Raw genomic sequence first — 20203 nt, 5'->3', positions numbered from 1 at the left:
TGTGATATTTGACTCTTTTCTCTTTACCTTGCTTAATGCTGGTGGCCATGAGAGACAGCAGTACATAGGAAAGGTGTGAGAACAGAGCTGAAGAGAGTAGAATGGGAAGAAACTTCTTACATTCAATTTATGATCTATACAGGAAACCTTGGAAATACTTTTATTGCACTTTTTTGGTCTGATCAATTTGCTTCCAAGCAAAAACTGTCTGGTTTTGGTTGCTAAAGAGCCAGAGATATGGTCTGGAAGCCCTCATTTTTTTAACTAATACAGAATGCTAGTTATATCACAGAAAGATCTGTCCTTAAACTACTTGGTTTAAATTAGAATTAAATAAACACAAATGAACTAAAAAGAGAGATTTCAGTTGGTGTGAACATGCATACAAAATTACTCTCCTTTTCTGATGAGGCTAATTGTCATGGTTCTATGAGTTCTAGAAATTTTATGAGAGAAAATAGGTTTGGGATTTGAATTTATACCATGAAACACATAAACCTAAAGAAATCTGAACTGAAAAGAAAAAAAAAAAAGAAAAAAAGAAAGGAAATACTTAAAATTATTTTCAGGCTTTCTTTAATTGAATCATAGAATGGTTTCGGTTGGAAAGTACCTTAAGATCATCTAGTTCCAATCCCCATGTCCATGGGCAGGGAAGCCTCACACTAGATCATGTTAATGAAGACCAGCACTTTGTTTTTTCCACTACAAATCACCTTTAAATTAAATCATTATTCCCTACCCTGGGTTGGGTAAGACTGATTTTTATAGTTTTGCCTGGCTAGCAATAAACCAGAACGAGTTTGCAGCTAATCAGACAATTTAACAATAATGTCACCTATTTAGCTAGAAAAATGAAGCATTTACAAAGCAAAACAGTTTTCATTAGATACTAAACATCTCATATAAAAGTCCAGTTTAGGGACACAAACCATTAGGAGCTTTCTATAGATGAAGAATGATTTGAAATAAACCTCAGCCCTAATCCACATGAGAAAGCCCAGATCACACTCACGGTACGCTGTTGCAGAATCTCTCTCCTTCTGGTCTGTGCTGAGAAACATGGTGAGGGCAGAGTACGGTACTTGGAATAACTATGTGAAGAAAGAACATAACTTAGGAAATGTCAGGGTAAATGCTGTATTCCTTTGATATCCAGGAAAATTGTTTAATGCCACCTTGGAATTCACATATTTAGAACATTGTAATTTTTAGCACGAGGTCCTCTTTTTCTCTTTTGTAAAGTATATAAAAGGAAAACAGTATCTTTCATAACACAAATAGTAAATAATAAATTACCAAGAGGCTGTACCTTAATGCTATGCTCCTTCAGCTTCCTTGGGTAAGTTTCCTTCATATATAGGCTATAAAACATCTAGTTTTCTTTGTGCTAGGTAATTATCATGTTCCTGGCTTGAGCTAAATTACAGGAAGTAAAGCCATAATGAACACTGCGCAATCTTCCACTTTATTCAATACAGAAGACTTGAATCACCAAAGAATTTCAAATATCTGTCTCACTAATTTCAGGAGATAATTGTGAAAACTACTTTGTTTTCAGCACCATTTTGCTGCACACTCCTTAATTTGAGTTAAGAATAGGTAGAAACACCCAACTGCTGTGTGCATGCACTGACAAAAAGGTAGATAAGGAGTGCTGTTTGTTTGTTTTTACAGCACTGTATCTAGTATGCTATTGATACCTTGCTGTAAAATCTGGGTGGAAACAATGCACTGGCAATATTTTTTTTTTTTATTCTTTTTTATTTTTTTATTTCAATGCCAGGTAAATGAGCCCCACTTTTATTGTAGGATTGTAGGACAAGCCTTATCTCCAGTAGTACTTCACTGAAAATAACTACTGAAGATTAAAGGCTTGACCTGATTTTTGGTTTGTCGTGATGTGAGTGGGACACTGTCCTCATAGAGTTGAGCTTAAATAAAAACCACTTCTAAAATCTCAGAACATACACGCCAAACTCTCAGACTACTGTGAAGTGGAAGTGTGACATGAACCTGCTTGAGGAGTCCAAGTTATCTGTGGTGTTTCCACCACCACAGAGATCTGTAATCAGGCAAACTAGCTTTTGTAATTCTCATCCTACTCTGTTCATACAAAACGCATTTCTGTTCCCCTCCATCAAACATGGCAAATGTATACATTTTCAAAGCTCTGCCATGGAAAACCTGTATTTTTCCTTCAAAAAGAGAGAAGTAAGGAAATTATTTTAAGCAATTATGAATGTATTCTGGACCATCTTTCTACAGAGAAAACAAAGGATCTAGGGAAACATTCCAGCTTAATACAGGAATACAGAATTCCCAGGTCCAACAGACATGTAAAGAGGAGAAACGCCAAAGTCAAACAAGAAATACAATTTAAAAGTCTGGGAACCACTTTTCCAAGATGTGATCCAGTGAAATTCAATCAGCAAGGATACACCCTGCCAAATTGCTTTGCAGCTGTAGCACTTCAAGTCCTAATCTGCTGTGCGCTACTGCTTTCCACAGAAGGGACTTTGTTTCACCTTGATACTGGCTACAAGACAAAACATAAATATTCCAAGTTTGGGGCTCTATTAAAAAAGAATCATCTGCTCAAACTCTTCTAGCCAGGCAGAAATGTCATGATGATCACTATCAGTACTATTTCAGCCATGCTACCCTGACTTTCCATTGTCTTCTAGTTTGACTCAAAATACTCAAACTAGAGCCACAAACCTACTCAGCCGCCTAATCTTCTCCTGAAAATTGAAGTTATGAGAAGTCATATATCTAACTGGAATTAGGAATCCAAAAATCTCAGTGTCTCTGTGGATCTATACAAGAATGAGTTGAGTATCTAGGGCACTGCCAATGAACATGAATGGAGGTGATCTCTCTGAGTCAGCAGGTCATATGCCAAAGAAAGCATTGGCAGAAACCATCAACCAGCAGAGAGTTTGATAAAAGGACATCTGCCTATCCCTTAAACTCACTGGAAGTTGACATTCGCTGTGAAGCTTTTCTAAATTTCAATTTACTAAATCTAAATGCATTAACATAGACAGAAAACAAGCAAGTTACTGCTGAGAACATCATGGCCTATAATTTACTTACTGTGGTCAGTGCTTGGAAAAGGCAGTAGAAAGTCAAGTACCATGCAACTCTTCCTGATACAAAAGGAGGCAGGTACCACATAAAAAAGTAGGACACTATTGTGAAGGGTGTACATGCCAGCATCCTGCAAATAAGATTAACAAACATCAACAATCTCAACCTAAGGATAGCAAAACTCATTAAATTTTCCTGCTAAAAGTCAACATAATGCAATTTATTTTATGTGCAATTTTTCCGACTATAATAATGCCATGGTTTAAAGTATTAAACATTAATGTGCATTAAATACAAAAATTAATATAAAAATACACAACTACTTCCATAAAATTGAAAAAAACCCCGAGCAAATATGAAGGAAATGAGCTATACTTAATATAACACTCAGAACACGTAACAGCATACATGTTAACTGCACACCATGCCTTAACACATGTTTCAGACTACACATTTATTGGAAAGAACCACTGAAAACTAAGTTTTATTGTCACATGTCTTTGCATACTTCAGAAATTTTTATATGAGCCTACGTATTACCAAGTATTTCCTCTTGCAATTTTAATGCCTTCAGTTTTCCTCCTAACTTCGCCTCTTCATTGCAACTTCAAGCAAGTGCAAACATGTCAATAGACTTAAAAATGCTGAAAACAGCATAAAAGATAATGGACAGTCCACTGCAAAAGTTCCTACAGTCTGTATCTACCTGAGTATATGATAATATATGATGATTTCATATATTATATGATTTCAGTCAGGTGAAGTTCCCAACAACTGGAAAAAGGGAAATATAACCCCCATTTTCAAGAAGGGGAAAATGGATGACCCGGAGAATTACAGACCAGTCAGTCTCACCTCTGTGCCTGGCAAAATCTTGGAGCAGATTCTCCTGGAAGGCATGCTAAGGCACATGAAAAACAAGGAGGTGGTTGGTGACAGCCAGCATGGCTTCACTAAGGGGAAATCCTGCCTAACCAATTTGGTGGCCTTCTACGATGGGGCAAGAAAACTGATGGACAGGGGTAGAGCAGTTGACGTCATCTACCTGGACTTGTACAAAGCGTTCGACACTGTGCCACACAACATCCTTGTCTCTAAATTGGAGAGACATCAATTTGATGGGTGGACCACTCGGTGGATAAAGAACTGTCTGGATGGCTGCACGCAAAAGAGTTGTGGTCAATGGCTCGATGTCCGGCTGGAGACCAGTAACGAGTGGTGTCCCTCAGGGATCGGTGTTGGGACCGGTCTTGTTCAACATCTTTGTCGGTGACATGGACAGTGGGATTGAGTGCACCCTCAGCAAGTTTGCCGATGACACCAAGCTGTGTGGTTCGGTTGATATGCTGAAGGAAGGGATGCCATCCAGAGGGATCTTGACACGCTTGTGAGGTGGGCTGATGCCAACCTGATGAAGTTTAACCATGCCAAGTGCAAGGTCCTACACCTGGGTTGGAGCAATCCCAGGCACAGCTACAGGTTGGGCAGAGAAGAGATTCAGAGCAGCCCTGCAGAGAAGGACTTCGGGGTGTTGGTCGATGAAAAAATGAACATGAGCCGGCTTCAGTGTGCGCTCACAGCCCAGAAAGCCAACCGTATCCTGGGCTGCATCAAGAGGAGCGTGACCAGCAGGTCGAAGGAGGTGATCCTGCCCCTCTACTCTGCTCTCGTGAGACCTCACTTGGAGTATTGTGTGCAGTTCTGGTGTCCTCAACATAAAAAGGACATGGAACTGTTGGAACAAGTCCAGAGGAGGGCCACGAGGATGATCAGGGGACTGGAGCACCTCCTGTATGAAGACAGGCTGAGAAAGTTGGGGCTGTTCAGCCTGGAGAAGAGAAGGCTGCGTGGAGACCTCATAGCAGCCTTCCAGTATCTGAAGGGGGCCTACAGGGATGCTGTGGAAGGACTCTTCATTAGGGACTGTAGTGATAGGACAAGGGGTAACGGGTTCAAACTTAAACAGGGGAAGTTTAGATTGGATATAAGGAAGAAATTCTTCACTGTAAGGGTGGTGAGGCACTGAAATGGGTTGCCCAAGGAAGTTGTGAATGCTCCTTCCCTGGCGGTGTTCAGTGCCAGGTTGGACAGAGCCTTGGGTTGCATGGTTTAGTGTGAGGTGTCCCTGCCCATGGCAGGCGGGTTGGAACTTGATCATCTTAAAGTCCTTTCCAACCCTAACTATTCTATGATTCTATAATTTGCTCTATTTAACTCAACAGTAAAACTCCTAATCACTTCAAACAAAAAAGGATTATCTTCGGGTGAGGAAGGTGACTTAAAAAAAAAAGAAACACAGAAAATTAAATTCCAGACATTACCATTAACCAGCAATTAATTATGTTAGTCTAAAACTAATTTCAGACCACTTGTCAAACTCCATGATATGGAAGGACATGATAAGGACTTCAGAGGACAAAGAGGAATGGTTTTAAACTGAAAGAGGTAAGATTTAGATGAGATATTAGGAAGAAATTCTTTTCTCTGAGGGGAGAGAGGCATTGGCACAGGTTACCCAGAGAAGCTGTGGCTGCCCCAACCCTGTCAGTGCTTAAGGACAGGTTGGATGGGGCTTTGAGCAACCTGACCTAGTGAAAGGTGACACTGCAGGGGGGTTGGAACTAAGTGATCTTTAAAGTCCTTTCCAACTCCAACCATTCTATCATTCTATGAAGTGGTTTGATGCTACCATATCCTAAAAGTCTTAGCTGCAGCAGCACCAGGGCTTTCCTGTATTCTTGTAAATCAATGTAATTGGATGATCAGGATCCCAATTTAAAAAATGTCCAAACACATACAAGGGAAAACAGATTAATCCCTTCACAACAGCACTACTGACATTGGGGGTCAGCTGATTATTTTGCAATCGTGAACTGAAAAACTGGAATACAAAAGAGTAATGTGGGTAAATAGTTTAGTAAAACAATGGCTTTCCCACAGTGCTCTTTGGGATGGACAGCATCACCAGGAGCTGAGCATTTACAAGGAAAGTGCCAGGTTCTGGTATTCTCTGGTATTCACCCTTCATTCCCCAGGACACAGTTCATATACAGCTGGTCAGCAATGAAAAACACAAATATGGATAAAATCCTAACACATCTCTGGGAATCTACCTTCCTCTCCATGTGAGCTCTTCCTGACTGCTGTCCAGACAGAGTCACCACAGTAAAATATTTTCATAGTGAGTTTTTCTTGCACCTTTTCAGCAACAACCCTTTTAGTATTCCCCCCCCCCATCCTTTTTCCACATTCTCCTTTTCTTATTAATGTCAGTGAATTTTCAGAGCCTTGCTGAAGTTGCTGAATATCTGATTGTCTACTATCTCCTTTGACAAAACATTTGACCAGGTTTGGGTATTTCAAGTCAATGTCTGCTTATGCCTTTTAAACACATCACATTAAAGAGATCAGTAGTGATTGATGAATTCTTATTATATTGAGCACAGTATTAAGCTATAGTTAAATATACACCTTCTTTACTAATGTTCTTGCTTTGCTGGCAAGCCTTTCTGACTGAGCTAATTCCATTGCTTCACTCTAGATACATAAAAAATCATAAGAATTTCAGAATACTTAAGTATTGTTGGCTAACAGAAGATCTATTTTTTGCTTTGTATAAGTATGGTCTGACCTTCAAAGTGTAGGAACAAAATTCCCATGAAAAGAATTACCACTGCCAAAAAACCCAGACAGAATCCTTCTGGAAAGAAAGGATTTTTGCGCTGTTTGATGAACGCATATTAAAGGCTGGGTTAGATAAGCACCTTTCCTGTAAGAAGTGCTAATTGTACAGTCGCTGGTTTAGAGTGCAAAGGCCTGGTCTCAGCTTTTGATGCTTCTGTTAGAACAGAGTTATGCTAACATCAATTTAACACTAACAATAAACACATGTATCTGCAGTATTTTCAGAAAACTAAAAAAATCCCAAACCAACAAACAAGAAGAGGCATCAGAATACACCTAATGGCATTTGTATAAAAATGTCATTCCTTTCTTTTTTAATAACTCTGTTACTTGGTTAAGTCAGTGCACATTAAAAAGCACTCCATTTACCTGGCCACAAACCAAATCATGAAAAGAGAAACAGCAGCAAGCTCCTCTTTTCCCAGGGGGCTCTTGACAAAAAGCTTATCTTTGACTTGAAGGCTCTGTTCCTGCTGGAGCCAGGAGCAGTTGATCTCTCCTTCCTCCAGCATGTACTTGCCTTCTATTCTTTGTCAGATATAAGGTGCCCACAGACAATTTCTGTAGCTGTAAAACCACATAACAGCAAGAGAGCCACTGTTCAAAAAACTGGGTTTATTTTCCATGAAAATTCAACTTCTTTCCTCAGCATATCACATTTACCCTTAGATTTCTGTTGTGAATCAAGTGTGGGGGTTGTATCAATTCCAGATATCTTACAATACATCCTTACAGTGCTTGAGATAAGGAGTCTTTAAGCACTGCTCCATTTCATAACCTACTCAAGTTTCCCCTTGACTTCCAAAATATAAAAACCCCAATAAATAAACAAATACCCTATGGCACAGATGAGCCTGGGTTCCTCTAACACGGACCAATCTTTTCCAATCTTCTTGCTTCACACCTGTCAATCTCCTTCCTACACAAGTAACATTCATTCTTCTAACCTCTCCCTGTAGCACATGGACAGCACATGTACAAGTGTACTAGCCAGAGTGCATACAGGGAATAAGTACATCACAGTGAAGCATCACACTGTCTCTTCAGAAATGCTGATCAAAATCTTACATCTCATTCATTATAAAAGTCATGGTGATTTGTAATTAAGTATTTTGATTGCAGGGATGCAAGAGAAGTAGGACCAGAACAAGTGCTGTAAGGAGGCACATAGAGAGTGCCAGGGCAGTGCTGGTTGCTGAGGCCTCCAGCACTAGGATGTCACATCTGTTCCACACATATGCACACATCCTTTTCTGAACTGGAGAGCATAGAGATTTAAAGTTAACGGAGCTCCTGGGAGGCTGATGTGAGAAGTGAAGGCACACCAGGACACAAATATAAACAAGTTCTAATTTTGTGGAGGAGTGAAGCCAAACTAAAGGAATCTATATAAAGATGAAAATTCAACTACAGATTCAAGAAAGTTTTAGATCTGAGCTTCCAGCTTTGTTAACAACATGGTGTCTTGGCTTTATTTGTTTGTGTGGTAGAAAATCACTTCTGTGTTTTCATGGGTGACAAAGCTAAAGGGAAATATATGACATGACAATTTTTCGTCTTGATTTTATATAGATAGAATGAATACAATCACTGTTGTCTGGAAACAGGCAAAGAAAAATGAGTCTAATTCAATAAGGTGACTGCACGATCACAACACATACACAATATTCCCATATATTCCTGTATATATGTGATTATATGTACACATTGATGCTTACCAAGGCATAAGCCGTCCAATTTTTGTCCATCTACTTTTGCTAATAAAAAAGCCAGCAACAGGATCAGTAACTGCACCTGAGGCTTTGCCAATGAACAGCACCAAAGAGGCATGAAATGGAGTTATCTGAAAGTACAGACAGAATACTGTAAACAACAGCCATTGTTTCACAACACAATAAAACAGCATAAAGCAACTTTCCAGAAAAAACAAAACAGTGTTTCAAAGAATGAGAGTTCATTTACAAAACAGTTTGCTGCTGCCATACAAATTACTATTGATTATCCATAGCAAACAAATGAGACATTAGGATGGGCACCACGCAAGAAGAGATTAGAAGGGAAAAGTGCAAGGAAAGATAGATTATGGATGTGTTTAGAACCAGGAAAATCAGTCAGATAGTCAAATAGTTGACCAAAGTCCTTGTTTAAGTCAAAAAACCTGTCAGAGTCCCTCTGTCATTATCCCCTCACCTTGCTCTCCACACAGCCTGATTTCCCCATATCTTTATCTTGACCTGATCTAAACGAAAGTAGAGGGAGCTATTTACATGCATTCATGTTTTTGCATCTCCTGAGATTACCAACAAGGCTGCCAACTGATGGCATGTGGCTGTGGCAGGGGTTGTAGCACAGCAGACTTAATCCTCTTAGAACTGAACTGTGACAACCAAACTGCGTAAGGCACATCTGTTCAAGTGTAAGTTGCCAGCACATGTCCAAGAAATCTCACTTGAAAAATGTCCACAGATTACATAAGAATAAAATGGCCACGTAGAAAAACCTTTGAAGTTAACCCAGGAGGATCATACTTAAGTGCCCATATACAAAACACAGTTTATCCCAGGCAGTGTAGTTATTTTTCCCATATATCTGTAGAGAGCTTAGGAACTCATATCATATGATGTTTAAAAAGGTGGGTTCTCTTCCAAGTGCTCAGTTCATGCCACTGAAGCTACAGGCCTGAAAAGTGTCATTGAGAACTATACGAATATGAATATCCCTCAAATCAACTAATTAGAGACTGCTGAAACATTCTATGCAGCTTAAACAGTGACAGACAAACCCTCTTAATTGATATGCTTCTTCATGCTGTCAGTGCTCTGACACAGCAGGAAGCCTGGTGAATGCTGCTAATACAACACCAAGCTTGAGCTAGTATCTCCTTCTTTTCCATAAAGCTTATTGCCTCCTAGGCAGCACCACACATCTTCCAGCTGGTGCAGGTCCCTGTGTGCAGGATTTGCTGTAGGCATTCCCTCAGAGGTGAAAGAAGAAAGCAATAATCTCTGAATGTCCTGGATGGCCTTTATAAAAGGCAGGTGCTATGTGCTTTTTAATCACATCAGTTAAATTTTAGCCTCAATTAGGTGACATTGCAGGGACAGCCAATCTTTCTGACACCACCACCTCCAAGACCCATACTCTGCACTAGAAAGCTTATGAACAGGGAAGGACTGGGAACGGTAGCCTGCAGCAGGTAATGACAGTGGCTCTTCAAGCATCCTATTGCTGCATTGTAGCATACGGCTGGGATAAGCATTGGACTGTGTCCCACAGCAGTCTGCTGATGTTTACATCATCCACCTTTTCTAACTTGTGCCCTCCCACAGCCAGGGTGATGAGTGGCCTACCAACCCTAAGGCAGACTTGCCAGGGGGGCTGCGTTGGAACTGCTCAGAAGTCACTACTGCTTCTCAAGAGATGGGAAAACCAAAACAAAAAAGAACAAAATACCAGTCAGAAAGATATGGGGGTTGAAATGCTGCAGTTATGAGGGACACAGGGACAGAAAACTTAAAATTAGGTGGGTTTCACACTGGTATTTTGTTCAGATAATCTGAAAAGACAGAAAGGAAGTAGACATTAAAGAGAGGTGACAGAAAGCCTTAAAGAAAATTAAAACCTCCCTTATGTTAGGAGTGACATCTGCACAGTCACACTGTCTTCACCATCAGTTTGGACTTATACATTCCTTGGCTCCATTTTCTTAGCCCTTAAATCTAGCCAGTATCTGTCAGCACCAATACCAGAAACTTGTCATTGTTAATAAAATACGCTAAATTCACTCACCTCTAAGTGGGCAAAAACTAAACAGGTAGTAACTATAACATTACATGCTCTCCCCTGAAAATATGTGGAAACCACCACAGGATTTTAGAACTGTTTATTAGAATCATAAAATAGTTAGGGTTGGAAAGGACCTTAAGATCATCTAGTTCCAACCCCCCTGCCATGGGCAGGGACACCTCACACTAAACCATGTCACCCAAGGCCTCATCCAACCTGGCCTTGAACACCGCCAAGGATGGAGCATTCACAACTTCCCTGGGCAACACATTCCAGTGCCTCACCACCCTCACAGTAAAGAATTTCTTCCTTATATCCAATCTAAACTTCCCCTGTTTAAGTTTGAACCCGTTACCCCTTGTCCTATCACTACAGTCCCTAATGAAGAGTCCCTCCCCAGCATCCCTGTAGGCCCCCTTCAGATACTGGAAGGCTGCTATGAGGTCTCCACGCAGCCTTCTCTTCTCCAGGCTGAACAGCCCCAACTTTCTCAGCCTGTCTCCATACGGGAGGTGCTCCAGTCCCCTGATCATCCTCGTGGCCCTCCTCTGGACTTGTTCCAACAGTTCCATGTCCTTTTTATGTTGAGGACACCAGAACTGCACACAATACTCCAAGTGAGGTCTCACGAGAGCAGAGTAGAGGGGCAGGATCACCTCCTTCGACCTGCTGGTCCTGTCCCTGCAGGATTACTTCAGAGAACAAACTAAACCATCAAGGAACAAATAATTAAGCCCCTTAATGAAGCAGGAAGTGTATCATTACAAACATTAAGCAAAATTATTGGGTTTCAGTAGGAACTTGTTAACAAAATAATGTTATTTATTTAGGTAGTGTCCAAAGATGCAAGAATGTGTATATTGTCCAGAAAGCTGGGGTTCCAAACACAGAAAGAAATAAACAGTCCATAGCTTCAAAAATTTTAAGTTTCTGGGATAAGGAGAGAGCTGGGAAATTGCCATATTTATAAGCACCCTGAGAAAATTGTGTTAGTGTCTTTCTCATTTGGTTCATGCTTCATGATATCGTAGAATGGTTTGGGTTGGTTAAAGATCACCTAGTTCCAATCCCCCTGCCATGGAAAGGGACACCTTCCACTAGACCAGGTTGCTCAAAGCCCCATCCAACCTGGCCTTGAACACTTCCAGGGATGGAAGTGTTGTCATTTTTATCAAGTAAGTCACACTTCAGCTTCTGGTATCAGACTTTTATGGGAAAACTATAAAGCCAATTTTTGGACACCTCCACTCCCCAAGTCACAATATCCTGTCTTTCTACATCTTAAACAGCAAAATGGAAAACAATATCTAATTCAGAGCCTCCCATTCTTTACAGCAAATAGTGTCATCAGTGCTGAAAACCACCCATGTAGTTTCAGCTACAGCTGTTCTCACAGTCCCTGCAAGTTGGCCTCATGCCCCTAAAATCTTTTCTATCCTATAGTATTTTATTGGTCCCACCTAGTTACAATGCAGACATACAAAACAATCCAAACCAGTAAAAAATACTTATGGATTGATTTTCTTTCTCTGTTGTCCTGAAATCTAGCAGGAGCAGCTGAAAGTCAGATGAACGGGATGACTCCTACTGCTTTGTTTTACCATGTCTGCTCCTGCATGACAAAGCCACAGACTGGAAGAACCTTCACAAAGGATAATTCACTTTCTTTGCAAAGAAATTATCTTAGACATACCAAATGAAATTTCTGTGAATTATGTTGGCTACTGGATGCAACTGCAGTGATCTGTAACTAAACCAAATCTGCAAAACTTCACAATCTCAACATGGTGCTATTAATGTTTCAGATGTCCCATATATTACACTGGCTCTTCACAAAGAGAACTGCTTCCTCTCATGTTTGCAAGTGTGTGAGCTCTGTAGGTCCTAAAGCTCTACTAACGATCCCAAACTAAAAGCAAGTAAAGGCCACTTCATCACAGAAACTAAACTACTGAAAAAGAGAAAAAGAAATGTATTTCTTGACAAGTTTATGCAGTTTCCAGGATGCTGAACTGCTAGACGAAATAATACCAAGACAATTTAAAAGGTTTATTAGTTAACTCACTGTTTATCACTCCAGTGACATTGTTGACAACATCAGAACCGAGGTAAGTCTACAATATACAAAGGTTTCTTGTACTACTTACATGGGCTATGTCTAGCAGGTAGATCTGGAGGAAGAAAGCAGTAGCACTCCCTGCCACTTGGTTTGGGGCGCCTCCTATTGCATAGCATAATTTGCTGCAAATTGACAGCCTGTAATCCTGTTCAAGATGAAGCAGAAAAAATGTAACGTACACGACGTAAGAAAAAAAAAAAAGGTACGCGACTTAAAAGCTACAGAAGTTATAAGGTTAAAGTCTGTGGTTAACTCCAAATTTATGGATTCACTTCACAGTTATTCCACTAATAAATCCGTATGTCCTCAACCCCTATCATCAACAGACATTTGTATGCTCATTGCTTTGATTTTTAATGGTTCTCTTCATTAATTCAGCCCCAAAAACCAGATTACCATGTTCCTACAAGGGAATCTAGGCTTACCTACCTGATCCTCACAAGCGACTAAGAAGGAACAAGTCTACAAACAAGCAAGAAGCAAAGATGTACATATACTGTTACACTATATTGTCATTGAATGTTTAAATCAAAATTTTTTAAAGATTTTTTTTTACTTTTAGAAAAAGATAATTTCTTATATTAATATTTCAGACCATAGTAATTGATACATACTCTCATAATTAGACAACATTCATAGAAGGGAGTTCCACAGTCAAATGCAGACTGAATAGATCTCAAATATTTGTGCTCTGTTCCTCCCTAGCATCAGAACGGTTTGGGTTGGAAGGGACCTTACAACTCATTTAGTTCCAACCCCCCTGCCACATGCAGGAACACCTTCCACCAGACCTGATTGCTCAAAGCCCTGTCCAACCTGGCCTTGAACACTGCCAGGGATGGGGCAGCCACAGCTTCTCTGGGCAACCTGTGCCTGTGTCTCACCACCCCCACCATAAAGATTTCTTCCTTATGTCCCTCTTTCAGTTTATAAACCACTGCCCCTTGTCCTTTCAATAGCTAAGGCCACAATAACACAGAAAAAGTAAATGCCTCTATATACAGTATACACAAATTCCAAAATCTTTTTATAACACAAAGAATGTTAAGATTTTAACAATTACTTTTATTAAAGTTGTGGTACAGGAAACGGTCAACCAAGATCCAAACTTACAGGCTGTAGGCAGCACTCCTGTCTTTACACCAGTTTCATGATTATAAAATTTACAATCTTAATACATCTTTCAGAAAAGCAGTCTCACTGTGATTCCACACACTCCCAGGATGCTGCTCAACTATCTTCTGAATCACATTCCCAGATCACCTTTAGCTTAATACTTTCGTCACAGCAGTAGGTAAGTAGGTAAGTTTTCATTAGATTTTGTTTATGAATGTTATTTACAGAATCAAATAAGCTGTCAGATAAGACACAGCCTACAGAGATATTGCATTCAGTCACCCAGAGAAACGCAGGGCACCACCAGTTCATGAACTTCCTAAAATAGAGGTTACATCCTGAACACTGTTCAATACCTGTTTTCCTTTTATTTTGCCTAATTACGTTTGGAACTCATTCAGATATTAAGCCATAATGCACCATGGCAGTTCTATGCATGATTGACACGTACCATGAAAAGAAATGCTACTGCATTCACTGCAGATCCTCTGCCTAGCAATTTAACTGAATGCCCCTGAGTTTCTATCTGCTGAGGAATAATCATTCAGAGTCTACATTCTGTTGTCACTTTCCAAAAGCAGCAGCCCATAACCTGTTTTGACTCTCCACATGGAAGTTATATGGTAATCACTATGTTTTCTACCTCAGTATCCTATGAGACAGTGGTAAACATGAAGGTAGGTCTCTGCACCAGTAAAGCTGGTACATTTCCTTCTTTTTAGCTTCCTAGGCTTAAACGTAAGAGTAGAAAAGATAGACATGGCAGCTGTCCGTTAAGGATGTAGAAGATTCAGCCCCTAGCCTTGGTTGATTTTACATGATACTGCTAACAAATGACACCAGAAACTGTCTCGAGAAGGATAACATCACATCTGTGCAGAGTGGCATGATCAATGGCAGTCACTAGCCATGAGCAGCTAACAGGGTTTTTCTCTTAAGGTTAAACTTCCCTGCTGCATTGCTTCCTCAAGCAACAGGAATTGCTCGATTTCTGTGAAATCCAGTGAAAGCTTTCACCTGTATAAGTTTGGCAGTAAGTACTCAGAAAATTCACTGGAGATCTGAATGTGTAGGCAGTGGTCAAATAAGGAACAAAATACAAAGTATTTACAATGAAAATTTTGTTTTGAGACCTCTGTGGTGTAGTTGAATGTCAACATCAAACTGCTTCTACAAGCTTTAGAAGAAACATGAAAGGATGGAGTGGGAGGTAAGAGAAAGGAGGGTCAAATTAAATTATAATCTTTTTTTGTTCTCAGATTAATTTGACAGTTTTATACTTCTACATGCCCCCATCATATCAAAATTAATTGTGTTTCAAGGTAAACCAAGAAAGCATAATAGTAAGGAGATTTGATTTTGCTCCTTAAATAGAAGAATAAGGTTGAACATTGTTATAGAAAATGAATGCATCTCATACACTGTGGTTCCTTTATTTTAATTCTCTTGTAAGTTAAAGCCATATTTTTGTTGCTTGCAAATGTTCTCTTCCCCAACAGAATAAAAAAATTAATACAGCGGTTATAACAGACCATCTTATTTCTAAAGAAAGTATTTAAGCACACCGAAAACAACTCTTTGCAACTTTGAAGATATTGTATGCACATTATGGGCACAGGGAACAGCCCCATTTTGTCCTAAGCTATTCTTTATCAGTTGAGTCCAGAACTGAGCCAACGAGTAATTTTAAAGCAGTAAGAAGAGAGAGCAAAACCTGTGACTCAAAGATAAACACTAGTCTAGGTTTATCTGAGAAACAATGAAAACTTAGCTACCAAGGAGCAGCTTTTGAGTCAGCTTTTCTCTCAACGTAGAATTAATACTGGTAATGTTTCTGTCCTGTGAGTGACCATACAACTAACTGCCTCAACTCTGTGTGTGACAGTCACAAGCAGCATCCCAGGTCCCTCACACCAAGTACCTTGAGGACTGTTCAGGTTTCTCAGCAACATCAGCCCACCCGAGTGAAAGAAGTGACAGAAGCAGGGCTTGGGCATAGACACCTACAACAGGCATGAACAAGGCAGGATACAGTGGTTCTTTCCCATGATACCCTTCCAGCTGCCAGAAACCTAACACTGAGGAGCTCTGTGAGCCAAAGATGGCATACCTCTGTCTAAAAATCTTCAGGTTTTTCCCACGAATCCACTCTCTGATACTTTCTGAACACAACAATTCAAGCCAGAGCAACGTGTACCCACAGAATCCGATGAGCTCCATGGCTTGAACGCCCTCCACCACATTGTTAGGTTACTTTGGTCCCTATGTTTTGAAGCTGCCCCTTTCCCAGTTTGATCAGATGCCCCCTCAAGAGCCACAGAGCGAGGGAGGTCTTCATTCACTTCTCATCTCCTCCACTTCTCTCGACAAGTACCGAGCCTGAAGAGGAAGCATTTAGATACTCTCCCACCCGCAACACACATCTGCAAGTTCTAAGTTGATGAGGCTGCCTGAAGAGAAAGACCTCCTCCAGCCCACACCTCTCCTGCAACCCATCTGCCTTGATCAGAGAGAGTCCCAGAAGAAAAGGTGTGGAAAGGGACCTGAGATGGACACCCACCACCGAGATGGGCAGTAAATATCATACAGTGCACTCGAAGGACAATACCAGAGTTACACCGAGCTGTTCGGTGAGACAGAAGGCTGGTAGTAACGGCTGAAGAGCTACTTCAGGTACCCGGCTGAGACAGGCTGCACCGCGCAAAAAGCACTACACAGCGCACGGGCTGCCCCAACCCCCGAAAGTGCCCACCATGCCCCCCCCCCCCCCCAACCTGCCGGCGATGAAAAGAAAACTAGAGAGGGACCCCATCCCCTTACCTCCTCCTCCTCCGCCGGGCGCTCCTGGCTGCCCTGCGCAGCCCCGGCCATGGCACAGCGGACAGCCCACCCCCGTCCAGCACCTGCGTGCCCGGGGCGGGGCGCGGAGGGAAAGCGAGGGAGAGAGGATGGCGTAGTCCCTCAGCTCTCACGCAGCGCCCGGAGTGGCAAAAGTACTGACTGCTGCCCTCCAGGCTCGGGAGAGGGCATTCCCCGCGGGAGGAGCTCTCTCTCCACCTCGGGTCAGGGCTGCACAGCCGAGACCGCCGAGCCGGCAGCGGCAACAGCTCCTCCGCCTCAGTTCCTCCATGCCATCTCAACTGGGGAGAGGAGCAAGGCAGCTCCTCGCTTTTGCCTGCGGTGGCTGCCGCGGGAGCCGCCCGCGAGGTAAACCCCCGGCTTTACTGCCCTGTAAGCCTGCTCACCGACCAGCCCGCGCGTCCGAAGGGCCCCCACAGCACCCGCCCCTCCGGTCCCCTCAGCGGCACCGCGGCTCCTGCCTCGCCCCGCAGGGGAGTGCGCCCTCATCGGGTGTGAAGGTTCCTGGGGCTGTTTTCACCCAAAGTATAAAAATACCAGCTCTGCCCTTTAAAGAGATGCAGAGTTTCCTGACTGATGTGAATTTATAACCACGCCAGCCAGCAATGCTGTCGTCTATCGACTGGACCCGAGATCACACAAAACCCACACGAGCTGCTGCTGCTGCCTTCGGAGCGGTGGAACCAGCACCCTTCTTCAGGCAACAAAAGCTCGTCACCCCTCTGCCCACAGGAAAACGGCCTTATAAGCATGCTCCGTATCAAGGGAAAAAAAACCAACTGCATTTTGAAGTGTGAACTCTTTCAACAGCGAGACAGCCTGAGAAAAGATGGATTAAACAAGCCAACAAGCACCTGAGGACTGGTGATCTGCTCAGTGATTGAACCATAAGCTTCCTGGATCGGCTGATTCAAAGAGCTCTGCTATTGACAGGGTCACTCTGGTATTGGACAGACATTGCAAACTACACCATGAACTACTGATATGCAAATCCTGGACAAAGTCATTTGACAAGAATAACTGCAGAAAAATTGTGAGATTCTGAAAGAACAAGGTGTTAAAAAAAAAAAAAAAAAAAAAAAAAAAGAAAATCTTAGAAACAGACCTTCAACACAAAACCGAAATTGTGGCCTTAATAGGCCTTGTTGAAAACTGAAGCTTTTGGGGCTTCAAAGGGCCCCTGAAGTCTGAGGCTCCAAAGCAGAGGTGGACTGCTCAGTCCCTTGACCCCAACATATAAGTTCTTTTAAAATACCAAGCTAGATACAAGGTATGCATCTAACATTCAAATTCAACATTTAGTTTCTTTGTTTTCTCTTTACACAATGTCCTCACAACATTTAAATCTTTGTTGCCTGCATCTGGAAAAGGAAAAAGAAGAAAACCTGGAGAAAACATTTCCTTTCTTTCTTCTTTTCTAGGCTATTTCAATTTTGCTGTAAATGATGTTAAATACACAGGCTTTACTCAAAACACTGAAAGCTTGTGAGAAACAATAACTGATAGCATTTGTGTGTTTCACAAACTCAAGCATTGATCAGGCTAGTTTTACTGTTGTTTGACCAATGCACAATAGCTGTCTACAGCACTAAGCAAGAGATTAGGCTGTCCAGGCACTACAGGTAGCCAATCAGTCTTTACAGACTAACTGAAACCAATTAGATTTAGGAGAGCCCTGTATTCATTCCAAAGATTTTCTCCAAATTAGTGAGTTACCCAATCGCAGTTTGTTGCCTTTTTTTAAAAGGCACTTTCTAGCTTAACAGGGATTAGTGCAGTCAGCATCACTCCTGATTTTTTAAAGATTTGCTCTCATTTTGTAATTAAGATCATGACACTTTCAAATTGCAATTACACAGAAGTACACCAAAGGTGTACCCAAAACCAGCCTATTTCAGTAAAGCACAGTAGATAGCCAGACAGAGTCAAACTACCCGGTCTCTTATGATACTGATAGCAGACATGAATCAGTGCTGAAATACTACTCCCTTCCAAAACCATGATTTTTGATAACAAGCAAAATGGATTTACCTATGTTAAAATGTGACACTTCTCCTTATCAATCTTACACTAATTACTCCTTTGAATTTCTATGCTATAAACGCAGGAATAGTATATTACTTTGACTAGCATATACTAATTTAACTATGACTAGCTTGAATTGTATATATTTTGACATTTCATGCACCTTTTAGATAAGAACAACTGAGCTCACAATCAAGCATGTAAGGTTTTCCAGTAGTTTTACATTAAGACAAATTCAAAAGCACCGATTAACAAAATTTACTGTTCTGGAAGTTCTGCAGAATGAGGGTTAGATCTGTGAGTGACTTGTCTCTTCAATTTTACTAGTAGATTTGTCTGCACATTCCTTCTACTATTAGAGATCTGGTAGGCTTTTCATATAGTAGAGGAGTCAGTGCAAGAGCAAAGAAATTTTAGTTGGATTATTTGCTACATAAACCTGAACGACACAGCAGAACATCAACTTTACAGCACTGAGAACAGTTAACTGCATAGGTTTCCGAGATTTGCTTTCCGAATAGGTATTTATGCAGTTGTCTTTCATTTCACTGCCCTCAAACACACCTGGAGAGATGATGAAACGAAAGAGTTTTTACATTTCTGGGAATGAAGCAAGCACATAGAATCATAGTTAGGGTTGGAAAGGACCTTAAGATCATCTAGTTCCAACCCCCCTGCCATAGGCAGGGACACCTCACACTAAACCATGCCACCCAAGGCCTCATCCAACCTGGCATTGAACACCGCCAAGGATGGAGCATTCACAACCTCCCTGGGCAACCCATTCCAGTGCCTCACCACCCTCTCAGTAAAGAACTTCTTCCTTATATTCAATCTAAACTTCCCCTGTTTAAGTTTGAACCCGTTACCCCTTGTCCTATCACTACAGTCCCTCCCCAGCATCCCTGTAGGCCCCCTTCTGATACTGGAAGGCTGCTATGAGGTCTCCACGCAGCCTTCTCTTCTCCAGGCTGAACAGCCCCAACTTTCTCAGCCTGTCTTCATATGGGAGGTGCTCCAGTCCCCTGATCGTCCTCGTGGCCCTCCTATGGACTTGTTCCAACAGTTCCATGTCCTTTTTATGTTGAGGACACCAGAACTGCACACAATACTCCAAGTGAGGTCTCACGAGAGCAGAGTAGAGGGGCAGGATCACCTCCTTCGACCTGCTGGTCACGCTCCTCTTGATGCAGCCCAGGATACGGTTGGCTTTCTGGGCTGTGAGCGCACACTGAAGATGGCTCATGTTCATTTTTTCATCGACCAACACCCCCAAGTCCTTCTCTGCAGGGCTGCTCTGAATCTCTTCTCTGCCCAACCTGTAGCTGTGCCTGGGATTGCTCCGACCCAGGTGTAGGACCTTGCACTTGGCATGGTTAAACTTCATAAGGTTGGCATCAGCCCACCTCACAAGCATGTCGAGGTCCTTCTGGATGGCATCTCTTCCCTCCAGCGTATCAACCGAACCACACAGCTTGGTGTCATCGGCAAACTTGCTGAGGGCGCACTCAATCCCACTGT

General features: G+C 41.7%; 1 protein-coding gene across 11 annotated transcripts in view; it reads right to left on the bottom strand.

Annotated features, from left to right (window-relative positions):
• The window catches only part of MFSD2B (MFSD2 lysolipid transporter B, sphingolipid), a 41648-nt gene extending 22115 nt beyond the window's left edge, over positions 1-19533 (bottom strand). For 2 of the 11 annotated variants that reach the window (XM_080616417.1, XM_080616419.1), the window contains exons 1-6: positions 16619-19532; positions 12711-12827; positions 8496-8620; positions 3100-3223; positions 1016-1094; positions 28-87 (exon numbers count right to left, since the gene is read on the bottom strand). In XM_080616417.1, coding sequence (XP_080472543.1) covers positions 28-87; positions 1016-1094; positions 3100-3223; positions 8496-8620; positions 12711-12827; positions 16619-16669 — 556 coding nt within the window. In that variant the 5' untranslated portion in view covers positions 16670-19532. Of the gene's footprint in view, positions 1-27; positions 88-1015; positions 1095-3099; positions 3224-7146; positions 7345-8495; positions 8621-12710; positions 16379-16618 lie in introns of those variants that run through there. The other 9 variants (XM_080616422.1, XM_080616425.1, XM_080616420.1 and 6 more) reach the window with 9 other exon arrangements.
• Positions 19534-20203: the final 670 nt, after the last annotated feature.

Source organism: Psittacula echo, assembly GCF_963264785.1.
Source record: "Psittacula echo genome assembly, chromosome: 4".
Lineage (NCBI taxonomy): Eukaryota > Metazoa > Chordata > Aves > Psittaciformes > Psittacidae > Psittacula > Psittacula echo.
This window is presented reverse-complemented; position numbering and strand designations above follow the sequence as displayed.